The sequence below is a fragment of the Mycetomoellerius zeteki genome, unplaced genomic scaffold, assembly GCF_001594055.1.
Source record: "Mycetomoellerius zeteki isolate Tzet28-1 unplaced genomic scaffold, Tzet1.0 scaffold155, whole genome shotgun sequence".
Taxonomy (NCBI): domain Eukaryota; kingdom Metazoa; phylum Arthropoda; class Insecta; order Hymenoptera; family Formicidae; genus Mycetomoellerius; species Mycetomoellerius zeteki.
The window spans coordinates 2,570,979-2,593,205 of record NW_017256500.1 but is presented as its reverse complement, the minus strand read 5'-3'; the positions used below and the strand labels follow the sequence as shown (position 1 = coordinate 2,593,205).

Below are 22,227 nucleotides of genomic sequence, written 5' to 3'. Positions count from 1 at the left end.
TGTTGCGCATGCGCGCGAAACCTAATCTGTAACTCGCGAACACCGAGTGCAGTAGTTGGCAGTAGTGCAGTTCGGCAGAATCAGCAGTCAGTTCAGTTTGTTGGCGAGCGAGACGAGCTCCGTTACGTCGGGCGTGAGGCGAAGCGGTCGCAGCCTCTTCGTTCACGGGTCTCTGATACCTTTCGCGTCGAGAACCGCCACCGTCGCTGCCGTCACCATCATCGTCGCCGCGGTATTTGCGGTCGTAGTGGTAATCGACATCGCGAGAGTCCGCACCAGAGAGACGTCTGTGATCATGAAAAGTGTGTGAGTGCGTGAAATCGGCTAGCGTGCAAGAAGGAACTTACGGAGACATGGTAAGTACCATCCGTCAATTTTCTCATGTTGTGCATTCGTTTCTGAATCCGTGACTTGAATCGATGATCTCTCTCTTGTCTTGCGGTGTCACCCCCGTGGGATTTGAAACGAAACGCGATAGCGGTTCGAAGAGAGAAAATAAAAGCGGAGGAAAACGGAGCATCGAGAGTCGTTGACGCGCGCGAGAGAGGTTATAAAACCGTCGCATCCGCGCCGTCGTCGAACGATTTACGGGTGAGACGATTCTCTCGTCCGAGGATTCGTCTGACGTTCCGTCGCGATTCGCGCGCGTGAGAGAGTTCGTCCAGTCGCGGAGTCGAGGGTCCAGTCCAAGATCGGAGCGTTCACCGAAGATCGATCCCCTGATGCCGCTAGCTTGACGCGCGCGAAAGGTTAGGAAGTCGACGCAGAAGGGTCATCGGCGCTCTGCCCCACGACCGGACACGGTCGCTTTCACCGTCTCATTAGGCCCATTTTTTTAGCTCAACTTCCTACACGGCTCATCCTTTTCTCTTTTACTTTTCACACTGGAGAGAACAGATGAATTGAGCAAGAAGTTTATTTACTTAATGCCCGTTTCTGTCAATGTAGATTAACCTTAATCTTCGTTTAATTTAGTTTTTATCTTTTTTTAATTCTAAGAATTATGTGTGTCCGGTTCTACAAATATAGTTTAATTTTGATCTTGGTTCAACTAACTCTTTATCTTTTTCTAGTTCTAAGAATTATAAAAAGATGAAGAGTAAGTTGAACCAAGGTTGAAGTTTTGGGGGGGGGGGGGGGGGTAGAAACGGGCGTTAGAAAGGGATAAAGAACAAATTGAACCGCGGTTAATCTACATTGGTAGAAATGGACATTAAAAAAAAAATAGATTTCGTGTCTCAAGGGGACATTCGCGTCGCTCCCTCGGCCTGAAACGTCACGCGAAACCCTGGAAACATTCAATGCGCGCTCAGTTTCCTCGCGAAGGTTGGTTTGTAATCCCGGAGGACCTGGAGTCGATGATATACTACGTCAGGATTTAATGCAATCTGGCCGCTGACGTAGAATCTGACGGGACTCAGACACGCAAACGGCACCGTGGCGTCGCGGAGCGACTCGCAGAGAGGACAGTGTCTTGCGACCTCATCCGGAGGCGTCTACTCAATCACCGATCTGTCAACTGGCCGACGACCGACCGAGCGATAAGAGCGGTGTATACATACACCGTGCGTTCTTATCGTCGTTGCTCTCGCTTCGCAATACTTTCACAATCATCGCGTGCGCGCGATGCGCGCAGTCGAGCACGAACGTGATATACATGGGGATCACCTCTGTGAGACCGCACGGTTCAGGTTATGTTGGACATCGACGATTTGTAGAAAGGATTATGCCCAGTTTTATAGGGGAATTTGGGCCCTGGATGAACAACTTTGTAGACGTGCCTAAAATTTTAAGATATCAAAAGAGAATCAAAAATTCCATAAGCCTAACTTTATAGGAGAGGCTTCCTGAGTGCTCCTAGAACATATATTGGCCACATTTCAATTAGGCAATTAAAACCTTTTGTTTCGTACTTTGAGTGTCTCTCTCTCCTCTTTATCGATTAATATATATCACTTATAACTATTCATTTGGGGTCCAAAAAAGGTTTTAGTTGTGTTCGTCAAGATTGGATATATTCCAGATACTAGATGATTCGAGAAATCGAATAAAACCAGTCCTTAATGGCACACAATACATGGTCATAATAGCGAACTTTGAACAGCTGTAGCACTCATTTTACAAAGTTGTGCATATGGAGCTTTTTAATCCTTTTTCGATGCTCTACGATCCTAACTAGGTCTCAATGCTATTCAGCCCAAACTGGACATAGTCCTTTGTGGATAACGCGTACGAGAAATTTGGCAACTCGAATTGTATGTGTGTTTAAACGTATGTATGTATAATGTTAAGTATGTATATAATATTCACGATACAATATAATATACAACAAAATATATATATTATTCGCAATATAATTATATATCTTATACGTATTATATAAAAGTTTATAAAGTTTATAATATATACGTATATAATATACGTATATAATATACATAGATATTTTTACAAATAATTCGAAAATATAGATGCGCCTGTACACATATGTATATAAAGTTTTGTTTTTGTTTATATGTAATATAAATATTAATATAAATATTCATTTACTGCTTCTTTCATACATACACTTGATATATGCAAGCACACGCAATTAATATTTATATTAAATATATATGTAAATGAGAAACAAACCTTGTTTTTTTGCATTCTTTGCAGTAATTCATACATTGAGAGAAAAAATAGTTGCAATTACTATAATTTATAGTGATTTTCGACACTAACTATATTATACATTTTTGGAAAAATTATAAATATAATTATTATTGCTAATATATTTGCAATAAATTGCATTATAGCAGTAATAATTGTAAAAATGGAGCTCCCAACCGTAATTATTTTGCTATGCAATTATAGTCGCAAATACCGAACACTTTTCTTTCAGTGTAATATATGTGAAGAAGGTTTGTGTAAATTAGAACAATCCATTTTTTGATACATTACTTAGACATGAAGAAATTAATCCTATAAAGATTAGTGTCTAGGGAGAGAGGAAATATACTTCTCGATTGCCCTTATCGTGATTGTCCTTATCCAAAAGTCGGACGAGTTAAGGGAGAGTAGCGAGATCGTCGAGTGGATATAGATGTCAATGATGCTCAATAAGCGGATAATCCATTAATAAGTATCTCCTTAATTTTTAAAGACACTGGGATAGAATTACTGCTCGTAACTGAAAATTAACAGAATTATAAAGGTAATTTCTAAATAAAGATTTTAATTATTGAAATGAAATAAATTCTTCATTTTGAAAACAATAGTAGATATTATAATCTACAAGATATTTTATTTTTCATTAAAATGGCAAATAATAGTAAAAATTAATTTTAAATATATATTATAAATACATATATATCAAATCGATTCAAATTAGTTTGGTTGTCAAGAACAGTAATCTCAAAAAGCTTTTATTATAATATTCTGAAATTATCCAATTATTTTGATTTTTTAAATCAATTTCGAATCAGTCTTTCTTTAGTCAAATTGATTTCATCTTTTCGAAATTTTTCAGATCTGTGAAGCTCTATTTAAATAAAATATTGTTCAAAATACGTTAAACAAAGATTTCTTAATTTTTTAAGATGATATTTAAATGAAAAATACAAAGTTCTGTTAAAGTCGCTTATTCGCGCCTTTGAAAATTAATACGTGAAGAGTTAACTTTATTGTTACTCGATTACAACTTTCAAAGATTAGTAGTACTCTAACTTGATGAAAAAGAAATTAATTTATTGAAAATTAATTGTTGATAATTTTCTTTCTACGAAAAGTGCAAGAAACTTAAAAACGAAAACTAAATCTAAATTATAATATTTTCTATATTCATATGTACTTTTGATTTATATGACTTATTGTATACATATATTATAATTGATTTGGAGAATTTCAATTTTTATAACTACATATATTTTGTTTCACAAACATTTGTACGTTATTTTATTAAAAGATATATTTTGCTGTTGTATCATAAATTTTGAACCGCGATGAGAAGTCTATTGAAATATTGCTGGAAAGCATTAAATTTTCCCGGTACGTCAAGTGGCTTTCAAATATTTTTCTCGCTGTCACTGGTCTTCTCATAATTCTAGCATCGTCCTCGTTTCTTCAATAGCTTAAATTCCCGCTTCGTAATGGACTGTGCTTTTTTGGCCGGTGCTGGTTTTTTTATCTCGACCTGCATCAGTCATTGGGTGCTTCGCGTTACTGCGTTGCCAGTTCGCATCCCGAAATTCGATTCCAGGAAGGAATGGACTTCGCATTGCCAAGTGCATTAGCATATTCAGAACATTCGTCTCTCTAATTAGTCGTTATGCAGTTTGCGTTTCTCTCGCAGGTATTTCGCCGCGCGAAATAAATTTTCACGATTTGCAAATTATTAAATTACTCTGTAACACAAAGAAACGGCGAAGAATGATATTTGCTTTTCTGAATAAAACACTTGCGACGTGTGGCTTTTATGATCATCTACTAAACGACAGAAATTTGTATTAAATAGTACTTCCTCTGCTAGATAGTAATTTAATCTTTCTCTTTATCTTATCTGGGTTAAAAATAATCTCTACTTGAGGAAATGTTTTTTGTTCCATTGATAAACCAGAATGTACTTGGAAAGAACACAATATAGATTTTTAAAAAAATACTATCTACATACGCTTGATGAAAGCAGAAATCGCCCAAATCGTTATCTTTCAAGTTTATGGAAGACACCAAGATAACATCCTAAATATCAACGTTTTGTGTATATTTCGTGTTGCCAATATAAATTTTTAAATAATGTATACAAACTTGAAAGATAACGATTTGGGCAATTTCTGCTTTCATCAAGCGTATGTAGATAGTATTTTTTTCTGACTTTATTTAATTCTGTTATCGCGTAAATTTTGGTATCGTTTATCTTTAAAGCCGTTATTGTTGTAATCTCGAAGTGTTTAATGGATATTTCATTCTGCATATATTTTATCTGAAACTGCATAAATTTGGAAAATGCTATGACATGTTACGTACGAATCTTAAATTTATAATATACGAATTTGTTACCATACTATGTCCGTTCATATTGATAACATATTAAAATTTAAACATACATAAAGAAAAAGGTAATGTCAGACTTTGTTAGGGTTTTTTATTTAGGTACTTGGACAACAAAAATTATGTAATACATATGATATGAAACATACTGAAAAAATGTACTAAATTTTAATAAATATCTGTTTGAATAGTATTAAGCTAAATATTGTATTTACTAAATGTAAATATATTTATTTGGTATAAGAACTATTGATTTGATTTAACTATCTTTTCTTTTGAGATTAAACATTTACTTCAGTAAATATTTATTTATTGTAAGTAAATATTTAATTAGTATTATATTCGAAAAAAGTATATAAAGGTATTATATTTGAAAAAAGTATATTAATAAGTTTTTTCAGTGGATTTGTAGCAAAACATTCTTTTAATCATATTTTTCTAGAAATGAAAATAACCAAGATTTTTACATTTTTAAATGTTATTATTAGATTGTCCCAAAAATCCTTTGTTTTTTTAATTTATAAAAACATAATTTACTAATACAATTTACTGAAACAATTTAGTGACACAGTATAATGAAATGTATATGAACTATTCTACTCTGTCACCTTTCTCCATCTCTTTGGAAGCCCATTATGCCATTTTTCCAAAGTTTCTTTGATTTACTGGCAAAATATTGAATTTTAGGATTTGTTATATCATTCAAAGAACTTTTATCGCAAAGAGAATTTTTTAGACAAAGGAACAAGTAGTAGTTAGAAAGGGCGAGATTTTTGTAGAGTAAGGAAAATAGAGTAAAACGTCCCAATCAAACACCAGCAACTTGTTTCGAACAGCCAAACTGTGCATGTCTCACGTGTAGGTGGATTTGCCAGTGGCTTGACAAATACTGTCACACGCATTTAAAATTTTAAATAATTTTGTTCGATATCAGTTACTGCTCGATATCACTCGACTTTCCCCTATGTATACATTTGTTTGTATGAATGGATTCTCTGATATTAATTTCACATTTTGCATTCATTTCGAACGTAATACTGAGCTACTGTTGAAGTAAATTTCAATACGTCTATTGTTTGTGAATAAATAGAACCAATTAATTAATATACATATAAACAATTTCTTATATGTAATTTGTGTGTGTGTGTGTGTGTGTGTATAACTTAGAAAAACAAGTATTGTTTTTTGTTGTATGATGTAGTTTATTATTGTCGATTATTATATTTTTTTTATAACAACGGACGCGCAGTTTAAAAAAGAGATGTGTTAACAGCATTATTTTAATTGAAAATAATCTTGTTAATTTAACAGTATTGATGAAACAAAAAAAATTTATTGAAACAAGAATTTGACGTATATTTGTTTCATTAATAGCGTTATTGAATTAACAAAATTATTTTCAATAAAAATATTGCCGTTGACATTTTTTTAGTGTATTAAAATTTAGCTTCAATTGTGCTTTTGTGTGTGACAGTTTCTTATACTTATTTGATTAAAATTTTTTTGTTATTGATACATTTAGGCCTGGTTGCACCAACGTTACTTTGACTTTAAGCAAGACTTAACTTACTTCTCTCTGTCTCGTTTTAAAGCGAAAGAGAGGCAGAGACACAGAGAGTTTTAAGTCTTGCTTAAAATCAAATTAACGTTGGTACAACCGGGCCTTAGTCCGACGCAATATATACACATAGTATCTTTAATTCCAATTTTAATAAAAGAATTTCCATTTATTATTGTATCAAATACTAAACTATACAATTAATATTGTATGAAATAATGCTTAGACTTAGTGTACACAATTTTCGCAATTGTATGTCCTAATAATAAATGTCGATGAGGATTAATTACATTTTAATTTCACTACATTTTTAATTAATTTTGCGTACGCATTATGCTTATTCGTTCTTTTTCTTCGCGCAACAAGTAAGTTGCGTCGACGTTTTCTTTTCCTTGCCACGTAAACCGGTTACTTTCCCCCTATTTGCCCTGCATCGTTTCGTTACGTTCACACAAATAAAACGTTGAATTTTACTTGCAGTTCCAGACAATGAAAATGGTGAGCAAGTGCGCCAGCTGCATTTCTTCCTCTTGAATCTTGTCGCGACATCGATGAACGTGGGAACGACAAATTGCGTCGATGAAGCACCCGCGGGATCACGAAACCGTCGTCCGCCACGTCGCACTCGCTCCTAAGACGTTCCTCTTCTGGGCGAGAACTCCCGGTGGCAGAAATCGCACGGCATAATCCTCTCCTCCAGTTGTGGCAACAATCTCAATCACGTGAACCGAAAAACTGAAGATCTTCAGGTCTTCCGATGTATATTTTCCATAATTAAATTTCGGGAATGACTTTCCCACGCGTGCGCGAAACGTTAGTGAGACCGATGGTGCGTAGAACCCCGAAGTGATAGTCGAAGAAACGCGAACGACCGGTTCCAGGAAGTTACGAAATTGGCCGTATGTATCGATCGGCCGGGATCACCCGCGATTGTTGAATCGAAGTCAAGGACGGTAGTGTCGCTGGAGAAGTCCACACACAGGTGGGCAAACTCGAGATTCCCGCTTGCCTCCAAGACTTGTTCGAAGACTTGCACGTTACACGCAAACAGGATTCAAAGTGCGGTGTCCCGGCCTCAGTGAGATGGCCTTCATGATGAAAAAGAAAAAGTACAAATTCTCTGTGGAGGTCGACCTCGAGGAGCTCACGGCGGTGCCATTCGTCAGTGCCGTGCTTTTCGCCAAGCTGAGACTTCTGGACGGCGGTTCCTTTGTCGATCATTCCACCAGGTGAGCGTTGTTATTCTGGAATACCGTTAATGAGGATAGCGAGTTAAAATTGATTTCACACTTTGAGTGCGCACAGGAAAATTAAAGGCGATGTTATTGAAAAGCATATTACCTTTGTAGATAAACAAAAACGTTGTGTATGTTTGTATTCACAAATTTAACCAGGAAAGTTTTAATCGCATGACATGCGTTAAGTCCCAGATTTCCTACAATTCATTTTACGAGCATCACAGTACACAAAAAAGGTGTATTGATCCTGAATAGGATCAGTCATGGTATACAAAAAAGTGTATTGATCTTGAATAGGATCAATACACTTTTTTTGTATCGTGGCTGGACTCATCTCGTAAAAAGAACTGTGAGAAATCTGGGACTTAACGCATGTCATACAATTAAAACTTTCCTGGTTAAATTTGTGAATACAAACATACACAGCGTTTTCGTTGATCTATAAAGGTATATGCTTTTCAATAACATTGTCTTTAACTTTCCCGTGCGCACTCAAAGTGTGAAATTAATTTTAACTCGCTGAACTGATCTATTCAGGACGTAGGATTTTATACTCCCGCGCGAAATATTTCTTTCCGACATGTATCATCAATTTCAAGTGGATTGGATCGCGATAAATCGACTGAAGCTTTACTTCAGAAGCGTTTGCGGCGCGCTTGTTATAGAGAAAGAGAGTTCGGTTGTATGCAAGAAGCGAACGCATTGTTCTGAGAAATCTTTGTGTTCACGCGCGTTTACTAAGCAAGTAGCAAGAAGCGAAAATAATAGCAGAAAGTTAAAGTAGCGAGGCGATGAAGAGTCACGCGAAACGTGCTGGCGTTGGGTAATTCGCAGAATGTTAGTACGAACATATATAAATATAAATTACAAAATATAAATTAATCTCGAACGCATGATGCGATTTATTTTTACGATAGCAAACGTCCGGCTATTTTATCTAACGCACGTCTGTTTCAAATCCGAGTTTACCGGATTTACGTAACTCCACTGTATTGTGTCAAGTACAATTACAACAGTATCTATATAAATTATCTCACAGGGAAATACTCGTGCTATATCTCAATGCACGTTTGTAGAACGAACGTATCATTTGGAATCACTAACACGATTATTAATACAACTGATACTTATGTAATAAAAAATTGTGAAAGGTGTAAATTCAGAACTGTCATTATTTTTCGATTTAGGATAAAGCAGGGTAATTTGGATAAGTTAACAAAAATTTTGAAATTGTATAAAAGATTGAGGTCGTATTCAATCAAACATACAAAACGTACTCTATTGGAGCAATAATGTATGTGTTTTGTATGTTTAATTGAATATCTCGTGATGCGATCTCAATCTTTTATACAATTTCAAAATTTTTGTTAACCTATCCAAATTATCCCGTCTTAGCCTATTCTTAATTATTTTGTGAAATTTACTATTTAATTAATTAACACACTGTCAACAGTCTAATATTATCTAATTTTAGACTTAATATTTATGGAGATATATTCTTTTTAATTTTGATCAAATTTACGAAAGAGTCAACACCTTCTCAAGATATATTCTTCTAAAATGGAATATGTTCGCGGTAATTTGGATAATACATGTGTTTATCATAAATAGGCGCGTTTCGTGTAACTATGTACATAATCCGTTTCACTAGCAGCATATGCCGTTTCTCTGGCCTTAAGACCGTGCTTAAGCGCCTTAAAGCTTGACTAGTCTTCAAGTTGGAGACTGATCTAGAGCTGAGCTTCCGGCTTAGTTCAACGAAGTTTTAATGGTTCATCAGAAAAAGCAAACTGCGGACCGCGCTAAATATAGGTTTCAACTATGGCAAGCCATTATTCCAGGCTCGCAAATTCCATACAGGCGTCTTGCCATAAGAGATTCCTAACGTGCGTGTTTCCGCGTCATCGCCGAGAATACAGTTTTCAGTTTTAGTCTTTAGTTTAGCGCTTTTCTCTCGATTTGCTGAGGTTTTGATGAGTAGTCTTTCAAGACAAAATAAAACGTAATAAAAATTCCCAAGATTAGAAAAGATTAGAAAGCACGTGTTTATCCTGCTATTTTGAAATAAAATTATTCGAAAATGTACATTTCAAAGAGAATACATAAAAGTTTAAAAATTTTAATTTTGTGTGAGACTATTCCACAAACGCGTTCTGTAGGTAGAGATGTTACGTCGAAATTATATACACATTCTCTCAATTTTGAACGTTTGAAGCATTACGAACTAAAATCATAAAATAAATGAATTTTTTTAAATGTTTCTCTCGCTTGCTATTTTCAGAATTATAAATTTACGGAATCCTATCTACGTTGAAAACGATAAAATAATTTATTTAAATAACGAGTGAAATTAATCGATATTAATAAAAAATATCGAAAAGTTAACGGAACTCGCACAATATATATGCCGGATAACGAGGTGAAATAAGCATGTACTGAGAACTGCATTCCCGGGTGCATAGAAACGTGACGTATGTTATTATATAGCGCAAAAATGTAAAGTTCACCGCGCCGGGCATAGTTGAAGTCTTTATTTCCGTCGAATATCTATTTCTGGAAAGTTTGAGTTCTATGGACAGCAATATAAATCTTGATAATCGTCATAATAGTTTTTCGTGATAAAACTCCAACGATGTTTGCCGCAATATTACAAATGGGAAACAAAAGTTCCTTCCAGAGATTAAGATTAAATTAGAGCTTGTTAATATAAATAAATGAATTAAATATTGAACACTAAACATCATGTATTGTAACTAATTATGATTAATAATGCTCAAATTAATAATGCTCAAAATTTGCAAAATGTTGCACACAAGCAATATATTATTAAATTATTTTGCACTTATATATTAATATAAAAATATATCAAAAATTGTATATTACTCCGTGAAATATTGAGCAATAAATCATTTTGTACATTAAATGTATATGTTCAGAGTTTATACAGTGTATTCATAAAATGAAAAAAAGTAATGTTGAATCGATGTTCAACGATTGATTAATTTTTCTTTAATTGTTTACATTTAAAGCTTTGGTCTTAATGGACTTCAATAAAATCCTACTCAATTATTATAATCCTTTTATAACATATCACAGATAGAAGAAAATTATTACAATACATGTACGATAGTCAATTAAATAAGTAAAACAGCGTATCATTGTTTCAATTATTGAGTTGTGCGCAACTAAATAAAGGTGTGAAATTAACGGGTTTACAATTAGCACGTCTTTACTTTTTTTTCGTAGAACTCGCGATGTCGAATACAATAAATTAAAAACTGGAGTCTAAAGAGAGCCCGTCTTGTTGTTTAACAAAACGAGCTATTGTCTCAGTAGTGAGAAAACTAACAACACTGCGATGTTTGTATTCCGTGCATTATGCGCGATGTCATATGCTTTCTTTTCTCTCTTTCTCCTCTCTCTCTCTCTCTCTCTTTCTAAGTAGAATAATGTTTCTATCTGTGTGTGCAAGTGCGTGCGGCATAAATTCTACCATCATTTATGTAAGCGTTTCTGCTTAACAAGGCATTTCACCGCATAAAAGATAATGGTGAAACGTAGTGTATTTTTTTCTCAGAAGTGGGATATCGAAGTGTTATTTCTTGTGTGTTACCTTCTCAAATTTCGAATAATATCCTTGCTAGAAAGCAAACATAAGTATATAATGAAAACAAAATATATGAAGAAATGATTCCGCGCCGCATATTTTTCATAGAAGAGTATTATTCCTTCACTTTCGAATTTATTTTTCCGTTTTCGAATATTCGTTTCATTTCTTTGTCGTGATATATTTTTCTTGTTCAAAATAGAATAAGTCGATAAAACCGGTCACACAAAAATGATCCGATTCTATGACGTATACTGGTCGCATCCGCGTGAAACCGCTTTTTAAAACCGTCGCTTTTATTTCGGATATCGGTGTGTTCGTGGAAACATGGGGACGACTATTGCACTTGCATCAGAATACAGTTTCCATGAAAGGCACTCCAGTCGTACTCTATTAATTATCGACTTTAAAAAAAAAGAGTTCCATTGCATGATAATAGCATCGTGCTCATTAATTGTCTAGAGTCGCTTTCTGTTTCATCTAAATATACGTAGTCTTTCTTAAATTCCCCTTTCTAATTTCTTCTTCACATTAATTAAACCGCTAACGAACTGTGATATAGTATTCTAGCCACAAAGTGAAAGAAATGTTAGCATGTTTTATTAACCCAATTAGAATCATTCGTTGTCACATATAGATATATTTATTGGATTTTAAAAAGTTATATATTTATTTAATGATATACTTAATAAGATATTTCATTTGTTCATTTCATTTATTGTCTAATAACATTTTAATATCGGAAGATATTAAAAGCGATATTAAATAAAATTTTAAATTTTGTAAATATCGGTGTTTGTATAAAATTGCCATTTGTAAGAAAGAGAGAGAGAGAGAGAGAGAGAAAGAGAGAGAGAGACTAAGGTTTTATATCAGAACAAGTTACACATGATATCTATAGAATTTTATGTATATATTGATGTATATATAATAGATAAGATACATATATATGTATGTATATACTATATATATATATATATATATATAATAGTTTGCACGAATGATTGAATAAGTTTTTGGTTAATCGATTATCAAATATGTTTGTATATAATTTTAATAATTAATTAACGAAAGCTTATTTGAACCAATTCTGCAAATTTGTCTCGCTTGTGCCCTTAATCACTATAATAATTATGCAAGTTAAACAGATTGATCAGTTATTTGCGCATCATTAATTCTCGTATTTCCGATACGCTTAGAAAACTTTAATTCAGTTTAATTCTACCGACTTTCTGAACGATTTCTCCTATCGGCTGCTCGCGCTGTTTCAAAGTTTTTCTTGTACCAATGGTATCGCGATACTTTTACAAAGATAATTCATAATTGGAAGATATGTTGGGGATTTACATTTACAGCATTTAAACGATTTTTCCAGTTATTTTCATTTTCCTCAATTGTCTTATACTTTAAAAGTAATTTTGATTCAGGAAATAATAATAAATTCTATTTGTGACGCATAAGCTTTTTTGTTAAAGTTGTTTCTGATTTTAAACTATTATTGAAGGAAATACAAAATATGGTATACAAAAGGCTGTCGTAAAAAAGAGTATTTTTATTACCTTTATATTTTTATATATTATAATTTTGTATAGAATGATTATGTGTAAGTTTTTACAGGAAAACATAGACTGCTTTCCATTATTCACTACAAGTATACTAAAAATCTATATGTTTACGTATATTATAGATTTTCAGTATTCGCAGTGAATAACGGAATGTAGCCATAGTTGAAAAAGGCGAAACAAGGTCGTGACAAGGTTTCTGATAATTCTATACCAATCCATTAGTAGATTTATCGATTAGCTATAATAAGTATATGCTATTATACTGCGCATATAAGATAATGCATCGTCTCTATGCGCTCATCAAGGAAAAAAATTATCAATTAACGTGAATAGCTTTGTATAACTGATTCTTCAATATAGCCTGGAAGAATTCGCTAATTTGATAGCGCATAACAGGAGAGGATAATGAAAAATTTGATTAATTACGCCAGTGCGAAAATAATTACTCAACTACATCTTACAAGGAAAATGATGATGAATTTTTTGACGAATTAATGTTAATTACTTGCGTATTACCACATTAACCATGATTTAATAATTGAATTATTAAGCATCACTGTGCTTACTTACGAGACGCTCATGTAGTTGCTAATTGATTACATGTTGCACTTCACTGCATTCTTAGTCATACAAAGAATTACATAGTACGATACCGCATTGACCCACATTTCCGTCGCGCATTTAACACGCTAAGTATGACTGTCACAAATCTGTGTAAGTATTCCACAGTTCCCGACACTCTGTTCAACTACGGAGATCATCAATTTTAAATTAATTTTTCAGATTGTATACAATCGAAAGTATATGCATTATTGCACAGAAATTTCATTTAACTAAGCTATACGGAAGCTATACTGAAAAAAAAGATTGGCTGCTGCAGCAAATTAGATGGTAAAATATGGCATAGCATTTTTAATTGGTTGCAGCAGTCAATTTTTGGTTGTGTTAGTCAGCCAATCTTTTTTTCAGTGTAGTAAAATCTTATTATATCTAAGCAAATATTTTAGCGGATAGTAGATAGCGTATAGTAAAATCTTATTATAGCTAAGCAAATATTTCAGATTTTTCAATTAATAGCATTTTAATTTGTTTTAACAGTCGGAATATTTAAGTTTGACAATTAAAAAGTTTTGATGAAAGACAATTCGTCAAATCAAATTTCTATTAATGAAATATCGATCATGAACTTCAAAGAAATGAATAGAAGGAATAGGACTTCCTGATATTTTGTACATGTATTGAGTATATAAATATGAATTCTCAGAAATTAATAGGCACAGTTGGCACAAGATATAATTAGAATGTGCATGTTATTTTTACTTTCATTTCTTGAAAATCTGAATCATTGTTTATGAGAGGAATGATTTATTAGTTCATCTAAAATTAATACGATGACATTACATGAAATTACCATTACACAGAACGCAATCGCAAATTGAAACGATATTTTTTAAAATACACGATTACAACTGTATATTACAAATGAAAACAATAGTACTCATAGAATAAGCAAACGTGCTAAAAAGGAGTTAATGGCACTTACTAATTAGGACATTTAATAAATAGCATCAATATTGAATAAAGCACACTGTGTCATGGCGAGAAATAGTAGCCGGCTCTGCGAAACCGGCAGCAATTAATTGACATTTAAAATCAAAATAAGTGGTGTATAGAAACGGGAACAAAGGTGAGGTCGATGCTACGATCGAGCTCGACATTGTACTTAAGACAGTCTGTTTGATGAGGGCGTTCGCGTGTTAATTCATTGCAGGCTTTGTGCAGTGTTCCACCGCTTGCGTCTAGAATGGAAAACTGAATTCAACGAGAATTTAGTTCGGCGAAAACTAATTTCTCCCTGTTTTTTCGGCTCGCTAACTGTGCGAGAATTTGCGTTTGTTAAAATGATGATTTGTATACCGAAATGGAAGTAAAAAAATGCATTTAATTCATAAAATTTTCCTATTTTGCAATTGCTGCGTAGTTATTTATGCATTTTGCTGTAATAAAGGGGAAGCGATTTCATATTTTGATGAGAGAACTTTTTTCAAATGAAATTTCTTTAGAATGTAAAGAAGTGCATGAAAAATGATAAATAATTTTTAAAATACTAAAATATTTACGTGAGTAATAGCTATTATCTAATTGCTTGGATTTATTCTTTTGCATTCATAAAATAAAAGGGAAATAAATAAGTACAGTAATACTAATACATAATAAATCTGTGTGTACGATAAAATAATATATTTAAATTACGAAAAAATTGGTCCGAATATTTTATGATAACAGAGAGTTTTATCTCAAATTTTATTTCACAGTATAAAAGTTTCATCTGAATTACATTTGTTTAAAATAAATGACATTGTATTGTACATTGAACGACGGAATAGTAGACTGAGCTTTATAATTGGATCGAGATAAGTGATTCAAGCTAGTAGTAACTATCTTGTCTATCGTCCTTCCGTCAGCTGCGCCACTTTGAACCGTGACCTTCTGCGAAATCGTCTTTCAGACCCTCTATTCGGCTAACCTCGCAACGAAAATTCCACGCGACGATGCGGCGAATCTCCAAATTTACGGTCGACAAGAAATCGATAATGGTGGAACGCAGAAAATAAAGAGCGGTGATGGGAAATTATTAGGAGCGTCTTTGTGTCCGTTAGAAAGAAAAAAGCAATCCGTTTAATTTTCAAACTTGTTCCATTGCCATTACAGAAGAACGTACATAGCAAACTTTGAATATTTCTTTGTTTTATCCGCGAATCTAGATAGTTGGCTGAGATAATTTTTTCTTTTTTTTCTTTCTTCTAATTACTTTCTCTAGAAGTCCGAATTGAATCAAACTTTTACGTGAGATAAAACGAAAAAGCAATATCTTTATGTGCTTAAAATTGTAATAATTTTTTTTGTGAAATGGATATAAAACTAATGTTAAACTTAAGATAAAAATTAAATTATTCTTCATATAATTTACAAGTATATTTTATATATTATATGAATATCGTATACATAAAAAGAACGATTTTACTAAGATATCTAAAAATTTAATTAGATACAGATCTAAAAATAATTTTGTTAGAGATTTGTGAAGTTAGTACATTTTATTAATATTAAAAGAAATAATGACAATTACACAATACCACTTTTAGTTTTTTTTTGCATTTTCCAATAGTTTTGCAATAGTTCCAACGTTTTCTACATATATGTTTTGCTAAAAATTTCGGCCTTTATAATTATTTTTAAACAATTATTAAACATGAGTGCTCTCTGGCACCTCATCTATGGGAAGTACTCCCAGAAAGTGTTGAAACTATTCCAGAACTATCGGAAAAATGCCAAAAAGTCAGAATTGGTTGTTACTCTGTAATCGGAAGTGGTAGTTTACTCTTGTGATGAGATGCCAGCTCGGATTAAAAAATTATTTAAAAATACTTAGAGAAACTCTCTCTCTCTCTCTCTCTCTCTCTCTCTCTCTCTCTCTCCTCTCTTCTCTCTCTCTTCTCTCTCTCTCTCTCTCTCTCTTCTCTATAGCTAAAACCTATTAAGAACTATAAAATTCTGCGAGATAAAATAGTTTTTTTTTTTTATAAAATTTCATGATTAAAATTAATTTTTTTTTTATTTTGAGGTGCCACGGGCACCGAGGGAAATTAGCATCTCAAATTTTTAAATGTTATTTTTTTTAGTTAAATCAACGGAACTATTTCTAAACTCTCTATTAGGCACTATAGAACTAATACGGCTGCAAATGAAGCTGGCGTTAAAACTTGCAGTGCAAAAAGATAAGGAACTAACTTCACACTTTTTATACAAAAAAATCAGAAATAAAAATATGACGTGCTAATTTCGCAAATGTAGCATGACATTTTTTATTTTCGATTATTTGGTATAAAAAATGCGGAACTATTTTTTGTTTTTATGAGAAACTGTGGAACTATAAAAAGTGTGCTACTGGAACTATCATATTTTTTTATATTATATTAATAGAATGTCGTGCTAACTTCACAAATTCTCTTGTTAGACTATTAGAATAATTACGTAGGAATCTTAAGCATGGTGAGCAATACTGTAAAACGTTTTGACATTTTAATAACCAATTTGAACATCCTACATAATTATTTTGATGCTCCAACAAAATTATTTTTAGATCTATGCTTAGTTAAATTTTTAGATACTTCAGCAAAACTGTTCTTTCCGTATTTGATTACGAGATGAAAAGAAAATTGGACTTAAAAATCCAAGGTACGAAAACATTCTCACGTTTTACGTTTTTTCCCACGACGATCGTAACTAAAATATAAGATCGGCTTGGGTTTTTACGATCGTGTCCACACAGGGATTTTGATTCCCGTGGACCATTGACTTGGAGAGCCGCGAGAAGATTTACGAGCGACATACGGACGATGGACAGGGAAAAAGAAGGGAGAAAATTAGGAGGAGAATGGCATGCGATAATGAACAATGTCCTGTCGTATACGATGTCCCTGCGTGGAAGTGACCGACCGGCCGTGCTCGAGGACCTGACACCACTTCATATGTGATGATGAGGAAACGCCCGATTACAACGCTGCTCCGACAGCCGCGGCGAGCGTTACATTAATATTTCTGCGTGTACCAACACGGATGATTATGTTGATGCACGCGTGCGGAGATAGACGGGATATATCGTGTTCCCGTGCGTGTATTTGCCGAAGGGACGGGAATTAAAAGGATCGTAGAAAGGGATTGACCGTACCGCAGCCTCGTGTCTGGCACGTTGTAACATGTATCAATTGATTCGCTTATGTGTCATTGACACCTGTAATTGTTCCGATATCGCTTACTTCGGTAGACACTACTGTCGTGCATACTGTCGTATCAGACTATATCGACTGTATCTTTATAATTTATTTCAAATGCATTTTAAGAAACGTCGTAATTTTGGCTTCATATATTTTGTGTATAAAAATAAACGTATTTTGGCTTTATAATTTATCATTTACGGTGAGAAAATATGATGTTTTTGTGAAAAAAAAAAAAATATGAAAGTTTGTAACGCTTTTGTGAACTTTTAAATTAATATTTTTTTCACGCTATTCTAAACATTTTCCGCGATATTAATATTTTCTGTGTTATATCATGAGTTAACAGAATCCATGAACGTGTACATATTTATGCCGATATTCTGTGTACATTAAAGATAATAGTTGCCACACAGTTTACCCTATAATTCATTATAAGGGAATCGAGTGTGAACGCGTTTGCTGTTTGTAATTGTCAGTTATGTGGTGCAAGAGTATTTAGTAACAATTACATTTTGCATTTGTCAGTTATGTGGTGCAGAAGTATTTAGTAACAATTATATTTTGCATTTGATATATTATTATATCTTTGTTTAAGAATAATACAAATTAATGCTTTCGTGTTTCTTGCTCAATTTAATTGCTTTTGAAAATGAATATGTTCGTAACGCGTAATTAAAGGATTTCCCCGAAATATTAAAAACGCAAAACTGATCTCTATTGATCTATAATGTTTTAGCAAAAAAGCCTGATACAGCTTGAAAATAATATAATATCTGTTATATATTGGATAATACTTTTTTAATGCACAATTGAACGAAATTAAAATATTATGGAAAAAAGTTCAGGAAAAAATCGTCAGGATGTGTAGATTCCATTTATGATCATTTATCGCATTTCCTCCATCTCTTTCACGATATTTTTTTCATTAAGAAAAATTTAATAATTTAAAATTAAGAATAATTTTACATTTTCTTGAGAATACCGTCAATTATGTAATATTAATACGACCATGTTACTCATTTATACGATACAGTGCCGCGGTGGGATCGATTGTTATGCGACTATTGATGATACGCAACCAAGGAAAAGCGAAAGTATCACCGGTCAACGTTCGAATTATGAATAGGATTGCCGCTCGGCGCAAGATAAATGAGCATATAAAGTTATCAAGCGGAACCGCTCGTTATAAGAATCTTGGCTTCTCAATTATCGAGTGTGTATAATATGCACGTGAACCGTAAAGCACCGCCTTGTAGGTATCAGTTACGGGAAATTGTGAGATTATATCACACACGTAATATTCTGGCTTATAACTTTCGGTGACATCGGTTTAATTATTATTATCGTGCGCGGTGTTAACGATGCTTACTTAATATTATTCTAATAAGGGAAGGATGACGATGATAGAATTTAAAAATAATTGACCTGAGAAAATACAAGAGTATTTTTCTCAGGTCGAATCGGTCGAATAAGAAATAGAGTCACAATCGTAAAACATTTTTCGACTGGAAAAAACCAGCTGGATGTCAAAAACAATTGCGATTATTCCATTTGTGTAATTTCAAGTAATCCCTCCTACTTTCCGTTGAGCGCGAGAAACAAATTTTATTTCCCGCAGCGATAATGTCGTTCTACTTTCTGCGGAATGAAATGTCATTACCGATGTTGAGGTTTAAAGTACTGAATTGATTCCGTGGAAAATCGCTCAAATTCCCGATTTCTTCGCCGTGGTCTTGATCGCGCATACGATTGTTTCTCGTGCACTCTTCGAATGCACTCCTTGACCACTTGTGGTGGCTTTCGCCTGCGCAAACTGGTAAGTAGTAACGGTAATTCATAAGTGGACCGGCTCTCGTCCTCGTGAGCAGGGCCACCACTCCATTCTGCGTTCTCGTCGCGGTCATTTGATCGTAATAATCATAATGTCCGATGCTGCATGATGTCGCCATTCACACGCGTATCGTCGCCACCAGGAAGTCACGCGCCATGCACGTACACGCAGAACGGGAACTTTTTGTACGTGTGTGCGGGCGTCTCTTGCGCGCGCCTCGATATCCTTTATTTCCGGCAGAATGTCTGCCGAAGTCTTTGATGTTTGCATTCTTCGTAGTATGCACTATCTTGTTCACGATAAATGGTAAGCTCATTATCCTTTACGGTAGAACGCTCGTGCAGAATGCTGATAAACTTGACGGGAACTTTGCACTCGGGAAATATATTTTTGCTGTATTTGACCTACGGTTTCTGAGATTAATGTTATCTCTTAAGGAGTAATCTTCAGATTTTTTATTTCTCAAACATTATTGTGTATAATTTTATCTTTATATATTTTGTTGTTTAAAAAACCGGGACAAAAACAAAAGTAATAAATATAGAAGAAAGAGCAATTACATGACGACAAAGCTTAATATAAATGTAATTTGTGATTTATAAAATATGTATAATGAAATATTGTGATATGATATTTTAATTATAGTTTGTTTATTAATTTAATAATAATGTCTATAATAGAGATATAAATATATCTATAAAACTATAACTTGATTAAAATACAACGATAAATTTTGTACGATAAAAATCATAGACCAACATTAATAATGAAGGTAACTTAGCGCACGTAGCGAAAATGCTTCTTGCTGAAAAAGCAAGGTTGCAAGTGTGCTTGAAGTTTTACTTCACGCCTGGCCAGGTGAAGACCGGAGAAGATCGAGGAGAAGAACACGTTCGGCCACTTCCCATTGATGGATATCGTCCGAAGAAGACGGTGGTCACGTTCGATTTCTCCTGTTTTCACCAGGTCGTTTTTCGCCGTCGGATTTGCAAGTTAATCTGACAGAAAACCCGAAACACGTTTACGCATTCGACAATCGATTCGGGCATTTCAATATCCGAATATCAAAAATCCCGTATTAGCGAAAGCATGAAACATAGAGAGATGTAACAGCAGTAGGTATGTAACAGTACAAAAATTGCTCTTCCCAACTTTTATTGCAGAAATAACAATATAGGATTCTGTTTAAATAACGATGCACGAATTAATATTTAGTTTTACCCAATTTTAGAATTTAGTTATCTATTTTAGAGCATTATCGTATATATTAGAGTTTCTGATATTTTACAAAACTGTATGTATATACTGTATGTACTGTAAATATTTACAATATTTTTGTAAAAGCTAAAGTTCAATAACTTTGATAATCTTTCCTTTCATATGTATATATATTTGCTTTACGGAACATTTTTCGAGCTTTAGGTACTACCGCAATATGCTTCCCTCGGAAGTTCGATAGTTCAGGCTTTAGGTACTCGTACATCTCGATTCATTTTGCGCCGGTGCCAAATAAAAACACATTTCTCCAGGAAACATCCACTTTCGTTTTTTTCCATGGACCGTACAATTCAATTCGGATGTACAGGGAAAATCCGCGATTAACGGGAATAAATCGCTCTTTCGACAGTGTTCTCTTTCGCGATTTTTCAGTTGCGTTTTAACTTTGTCGGGCGTGAAAAACTTCGCATGTGATAACATTTTTTATCCTGCTACTTCTATTACTACGTCTGCCTTCGTTTTCTTTCGTATCTCGATTTTTCATGTAATGGCTCCCGATTTCTGTCTTCGTCTTACACTTTGTCATTTTCTGTGTGCTTTCGAGAGGACTGACAGACGAACTGCCGGAAGCGAAGTCGTTTCTTTCTTCCATGCGACTTCCTGCCCGATTGAATATTCCCAGCCGCCGCGATCATTTACCTTTGAAAATTGTGACTGTGACGCGGAAGTAGAGCAGACGTCAATTTTCACAGCGGTTATTTCATTGGCTGTGTATCATACCCGTTACAGTAGGCGACAAATGTTGAGAGTTTAAGGCGTTTCCCAGTAAATTAATTGTTTACCACTATAAATCACATTTAGATTATTATATCATACCACTAAATCGCTAGATCAACGAAAGGCGCAATTAAATATTTTAAAATCCGATATAAGACAAGAGAAATAGTTGATACTAGCAATCAAAATACACTATTTAATAAATTTATACAAACAAATTATGTACTGTAAAAAATTTCTATAGTATAAAAAATACTTATACTTCATTTTTTTATATTAGTGAAAATTTTTCTGCGAAATAACGAGCTAATTTATTTTGTGTAATTATTATAATTCAAGATAAAGCATATTATATAGAATCTGGAGACACAAAGTTATCTATGCTTTACATACATATACAGGGTGTTTCCAAATTAAATGGCAAAACTTCGGGAGCGTGTAGAGGAGTAAAAAACTAAGAAAAAAAGTCCTATAGACATATGCTCCTTTTTGCTTTGTTTCGCAGGAAATCACGAAAAAAGAAAAAAATATATTTAATTTATTATTTTAATTATTTTATTTATAAACTTTTTAATGAAGATTTTGTTCGAAATGTGCACCTCTTGCAGCAATACAAGCATTGCATCT

At 33.6% G+C, this 22,227-nt stretch overlaps 1 protein-coding gene across 3 annotated transcripts in view; it reads left to right on the top strand.

Moving 5' to 3' along the window:
- Positions 1-83: 83 nt before the first annotated feature.
- Positions 84-22,227, top strand: part of LOC108720862 (protein FAM102B) — an 80,107-nt gene continuing 57,963 nt past the window's right edge. For all 3 annotated transcript variants that reach the window (XM_018445113.1, XM_018445114.1, XM_018445115.1), the window contains exons 1-2: positions 84-356; positions 7,064-7,812. In XM_018445113.1, the coding sequence (XP_018300615.1) occupies positions 7,667-7,812 (146 nt within the window). In that variant the 5' untranslated portion in view covers positions 84-356; positions 7,064-7,666. The remainder of the gene's footprint in view (positions 357-7,063; positions 7,813-22,227) is intronic.